Source organism: Haliotis asinina, chromosome 7, assembly GCF_037392515.1.
Source record: "Haliotis asinina isolate JCU_RB_2024 chromosome 7, JCU_Hal_asi_v2, whole genome shotgun sequence".
Taxonomy (NCBI): domain Eukaryota; kingdom Metazoa; phylum Mollusca; class Gastropoda; order Lepetellida; family Haliotidae; genus Haliotis; species Haliotis asinina.
This window is the reverse complement of record NC_090286.1, coordinates 21,803,377-21,809,376: the sequence shown is the minus strand read 5'-3', so window position 1 is coordinate 21,809,376 and position 6,000 is coordinate 21,803,377. Positions and strand designations below refer to the sequence as shown.

General features: G+C 40.1%; 1 protein-coding gene across 2 annotated transcripts; it reads right to left on the bottom strand.

Annotated features, from left to right (window-relative positions):
• On the bottom strand, nucleotides 1-5,518 carry LOC137290482 (cytosolic carboxypeptidase 6-like). 2 transcript variants are annotated; one of them, XM_067821451.1, is made up of 3 exons: nucleotides 5,410-5,518; nucleotides 2,361-2,559; nucleotides 1-1,375 (listed from the first exon to the last, which is right to left on the bottom strand). In XM_067821451.1, exons 1-3 carry the CDS (start codon nucleotides 5,504-5,506, stop codon nucleotides 1,237-1,239), a joined length of 435 nt encoding a protein of 144 aa, XP_067677552.1. In that variant the 5' UTR covers nucleotides 5,507-5,518; the 3' UTR covers nucleotides 1-1,236. The 2 variants fall into 2 exon arrangements, with proteins under 2 accessions (XP_067677552.1, XP_067677553.1); XM_067821452.1 differs by having other exon boundaries at nucleotides 2,376-2,559.
• Nucleotides 5,519-6,000: the final 482 nt, after the last annotated feature.

The window sequence follows — 6,000 nt, the reverse complement described above, 5'->3', positions numbered from 1 at the left end:
TCAACGTTTCATTGAGTATGTTACGTTTATTAGTTTTCGAGCTAGACTGCAATTCATCGGTCTGTTTTTGAGCCAAACAGACTATAGCAATGGCACTCAAAGCAATACAGATTTTGACAAGGATGGAACCAAAATTATTGTTTTAAGAATATGACAGAAAAATAAAATCTACAATGAGACAAAAGTTACTGAAACTCTGTAAAAGGTATCACTGGTGACTAATGTCACCTTAGGTTAATTCTGTGTGAGTGAGGCATGATCGTATATTTAAAAAATTTAGATAAAACCACTTCCAGTAAGAATATTTCATTAAACAAATGTTTCATTGATTATAATTGGGTTTACTTTATAACTGAAATCACTTTGAACTTTCAAATTTTCATCTTGTGCATTGACATTGAAGCTCAACATTTCTGGTAACATAAATCTTCAGTTGATAAGGTCAACATTTCTGGTAACACTGACCTTGAAGGTAAAGGTCAACAGCCCCAGTGGCCTCAGTTTGGACACTGAATAAAATTCCTCTTCATCTGTTCACAGAAGATCACACTAAGTCTCTGTCACATTAAAAACCTGAATCAGTCTCCCTTTCAGGAAAGCAATATTTTTAACAATTCCATGATAACTCTCTGAAAGATTTCAAGATTAATGCTAATTTGAAACATGAAAGGGTGTTCAATCTGAATCAGAACTCTAACAGTTCTACACTGGTAATCCTTCAAGTCAGGAACTACTTGCTATTCATTACTTAGTATCCTCTAGCTTCAAAAACCTATTTGTATGAAGAACCCTGACCATGTCCAGTATTTCCTGGCTCATTGTCACTAGTGCACATCTAGTCCATGCATATTCCGATATATTATCACTCCCATACATCTATACAGAAGGCATCACCAACAGAAGCAGGTATCACCTTTCTGTAAGTCTTGTAGACAGCTGATGGCCATCCACCATTGATCAATCCTCTTACTAATAACACTGACATTCCCATACTTGAAACTGACACTCATACATTGCTGTCACTCAAATGTCACTATTGGCTTGCATGTCACCTATTTCACATCACCGTGGCGACAGTGGAATGGATAATGATATGATGGGTACATGTGCACCCCTCATTACAATATTACATCCCGGCTGATTGTGAACGATGGAATGAACACCTGAAGCTAACATACATGATCTCCTTCAAGGATTTTGATTAATTATGTATTGTGTTTATATTTCAAACACAAATCAGAATCTGCGATCCCTCTCCTTTAGTTGTAGCCTGATGGATGTGGGCGTGTCAGAGAAGGCGCTACTGCTGCTGTTGATCGAGTAGTCGGCACCACGCCGGGAACTCTTCTCTTCTCGACTAGATTTATCACCGTATCTAACAAACAAAAATAGAATTGTCAAATAGGACACCAGGATAATCTTGATAGGGAGACACTGGGATATTCTTGATAGGGGTTAAAACACAAGCATCAATTATAGGAATAAAGGAAAATTATTCCACAACTAATCATTCTAACCTAAAATATGGTTCATGTACTGCTGGTGATTTAGCATCAGATTATACTGTCCTGAAAAGTAACAAAGTTGTAACAAGTTGTTTTATTTGATGTGGAAGAATAACGTGTACCGGTGCAGTGCTGGGACAATCCTTGTGATGCTTAGGGAAATATTGACATGAGAGATAGATTGCTTCACCACATACCTTGGGTCATCTGAAGCTACTTCATCCAATCCCACAGCAATATTTATTTATCTTACCTTACACATGCATGTAGGTTTCTGATTGGCTAAGTGCTCTTCTACTATTTTCAATGTACACTGCTTACAAGCGAGGTACATTTCAACATACCCAGTTGTCAGTGGCAACTCGTGGTATTACTTGTTTATCTCAAATAACACTGAACCACACATGATGCACAGATAATACTGATGTTTTGTGAATGCAAATCGGTAGAAGGGAGAATACTCTTAATCGGTTTTTCTTGTGTCGTCTGCTAAATCTTGCGAAGACTATGAAAAGATGTTCCAATGAATAAATTTTGACAAACATTCAAATGTAGTCCCTGTGAATATTAAGATGGGGAATTACACTGCAGTGACAATATCTGTAGGAGAAACATCAAGATGTAAGAATTGATTCGTTTGATTCACACAGGTTGGATGGAGCGTACAATCTGATAACCATGCTTCAAACAGCTCCAAAATAATAGTGAGGTGTTCAGTAAGATAAATATGTTGTTTACTGGTCCCTCGGGTGCAATGAATTGATGTACCCTCGATGTTTGTTTGTGCCCTAGCCAGGGAGAAACTTATCGTATTTCCAGGATTACAAACACTCCTAAATTTGTCCATCTAGCTACCTTTGGCTGTAGTACCTGGAGTCATCCAGGGGGTTCCTCCCATTGGGTTCAGACACTGCTCTGTCATTGTTTTGGCGCTCACGGTGTCGGTACATCCCAGGCTTGGGGACAATGCTGCTGCTAGGCTTGGCGCTGATGTAGCCAATGAGCTTGTAGTAGTCCAGGAATGTCCGTGCAAGGTTTCGGCCTAGCTTCATATCTCAACACGGTCAAGGTCCATATACGCAATGGTACTAAGCTCAAACTTTGATTATGAGAATGTATTGATTGATATTGACTGGGATGTATGACAAGTTTCATTATTGCCATATACAACTACTCACATATGTCTTGACTTTGAACATTAATCAACATAAGCACACATTTAAATTAGTAATCAATGTAATATCAAACTGACAAAATAACAATCAAATACTTATTTTGCCAAATTTTATGTCCAAATTACTCATTTTCAATAGAACCTGATAATCTTCTGTCTGTAGAAAAAGACTATCAGGCACACATGTTTGGTGCGCCATGGACAATAAAGAAGGATTACATACAGGCTAAAGCTGACAATGTTTTTGAAGAACCATTTAGACACTGCAGTAATCTCCTTCTGTTTTTAATATTCATAGGTTAATGGCCAGTTATATTTTGGTAATAAGCCATTATGTTTTTGAGCGCCCTGTGATAAACTGCCATTAAGATATAAACTATGCCTCACTATCATCTGGGCTGTAGAAGATGACAGGATCGAACTGTTGTCATTAAATGACAATAACACCAAAGCCTTCCTTTCATTCTGAAGAGAACTTTTGACATTTTGATGCCTCATAAATCCGTTCTGAAATACCAAAGCGTGTAATGTTTTCTAACAACTGAAGGGGAATGAATGTATCTCTATTGAAGACATCAGTCATGTCAGATTTTCCTACACTCTAATGAGCAGCAGATCCATGTGTGTCTCTCCACCACAGGGAACTCAGATGAACGTACTGTCAGTTCAGTTTTAACTGATCAACAGTACACTTCCTCATCAGTTTGGGAGTGTGCGGTCATGTGGTGTGAGTGATGTGTGGGTGTTTTGTTTTAAATGTATATAATTCACAGAGAAAAGGATTGGTACGAGTATAGGTAATTTAGATTCCTGCATATAACAATGACAGTGGACAAGAAAGAAGTAAAAGAAAAAGAGATAGAGCTTTCTACACATTAATATCAATATGGTATCAAAACTTTTTTGTCTTGTTAATGAACGATTGCACTAATTTTTTTTTTGCACTGCATTTCATTCTAACAAAAGTATAAGGTCAGCTGAAATACCTGATGAACTAATGTGCTTAACAGATAACATGACGGACTCTCTTTTATTTGGACATTGTGGGTGATGCATGGGTGATGTGGGGATGATGCAAGGGTGACGAGTGGGTGATGCATGGGTGATATGTTGGGTGATGTGTTGGTGATGACAGGGTGATGTGGGGATGATGTTAAGGTGATGAGGGGGTATTGTAAGGGTGCATGGGGTTGATGTGCGAGTGATGCAAGTGTGTGTGTGGGTGATGTATGGTGATGCTGTGGGATCAATGCGAGGGTGATGTGTGGGTGATTTGGGGGTGATGTGTGGGTGAAGTAAGGGTGCATAGGGGTGATGTGTGGATGCTGGGGGGTGACGTGTGGATGCTGTGGGTGTGATGTGCGGGTGATGTGGGGGTGATTTGTGGGTGATGTGAGTGTAATGAAATTAACTCTGTTTTTTGTAAAATGGGGTTGATGTGTGTGTGTGATGTGTGATGTGTATGTGTGTGCGCGTGTGCTTGTGTGCGTGATGTGAGGATGTGTTCGGGTGATGTGTGGGCAATGTGAGGGTGATGTGAGGGTGCTGTGGGGTTGATGTGAAGGTGATATGTGGGTGATGCAAGGATTATGTGATGGTGTATGGGGGTGGTGTGAGGGGTCAACTGCTGCTGCTGTGAGGGTGCGTGGGGAGGACATTTCGGGGCTCTTATGGGTTGTTGCTCTGGATTTCAATCCAGGGATCTCCTTGTTAACTTGCCATTATGACAAGAATTCCTCAAATCCATGTCTGTCCTTTCACACTCACACTCACAAGATTCATACAGTTTTGTACATGCAGGATAGGATCACACTCAGGCAGGGTTTAAACTTATGGAAATTCATGTCAACCATTGTCAAGGCAATTCAGAAACTTTTCAATGCTAGTAAAACCCAAACATGTTTCCAAAAAGACTTGCCATTCAGTAAGAATAAATATATCATTACAACTCCAGGGAAACATCGAAATCCACTACTATTCATATCAAGCCATAAGTGTTTCAATGCTAAAATATTTACATGACTCTGATAGAAATTCCTGTTTCATAATCATTACACATCATAATACACCATTCACAATCTTTTTCATTTTAACACAAACAGAATTTTATGCCTTTTGTCAACGCAGATTCAAATTTGAGATTTTGACTGCCTGTCCTTGACTGTCACCTTTAGACCTCTGTGAGCCATGGCAAATGAGGTGTGTGCAGTATGTTGTGTAGCCTCTCTATCTTATAAAGCCACTGAGTGAGCAGGAGAATGTTGCTGCACATGCCATCAGTATTCCACCAATCTCTGCTCTGATCAAATCAGGGCCCTGTTTCACAAAACTCTCGTAAGCCTAAGATGTCGTAACTTTTCTCGTAGCTCTCGTTCCTGGCATACTGTAACATAGGAGGTGCAAATGCTACGAGAAAAGTTACGAGATCTTAGGCTTACGAGAGTTTTGTGAAACGGGGCCCTGGACCATTAATGCACACATGGCATGAGGACGTCCATCTACCCGGCCACTTGATCCTCAGTCACAGGTGTTCTGACAAGCATGCAGTATTGGGGGAGTTGGGTTTCCAATCACCACCCATAGAACAGGACAATGCTGGTTTGTGTGTGCAAACATTTTAAAGATATGACAAATGTCCATACTAGACTATTCATGAAAGACTCATTCTTCATGATGAGTATCTAAAAGGTGACAATGGATGAAGCTACTCTCCTCTACTGTGAAGGATACAGCCTTCCTCTGTGTATGGCATGGCTTGTCCAGTGGTGCTGGTCTGATAGCTGAAGAACGACACCTCCAGGGTGTAGCAGTGGGCGTTCTCGTCCATACATCCACCTAGAGTCCTGCAACACAACAACTTCACATCAACCAAAGTCTAACACAGAGGATTTAATGTAAAAATAGATCCAAATATTGTTATACATGTACTACATGTATGAAGTGCATGTAGCACAATATCCCATGACACCCCATCATATAAGATACAAGGTACCCTGGTTAGTCAAGTGTAGGGGCGGTCGGGTAGCCTAGTGGTAAAAGGTTCACTCATCACACGGAGACCCAGGTTCAATACTCCACATGGGTAGAAAGTGTGGAGCCCATTTCTGGTGTTCCTCACTGTGATAGTGCTGGAATAAACCCAATATTCCTAAAACTAAACTCACAATCAGGTGAGATTGTCAAACATTGGAAGAAGCTATTTATAGTGTGGAAAACACTGCATATCAATAGAGTAACAAAATGACAAACTGATCTCACACTTCCAATGTAGTCTGTCTCACAACCCATGAATCATATTATTTTCCCTACATCCAGGCCTCA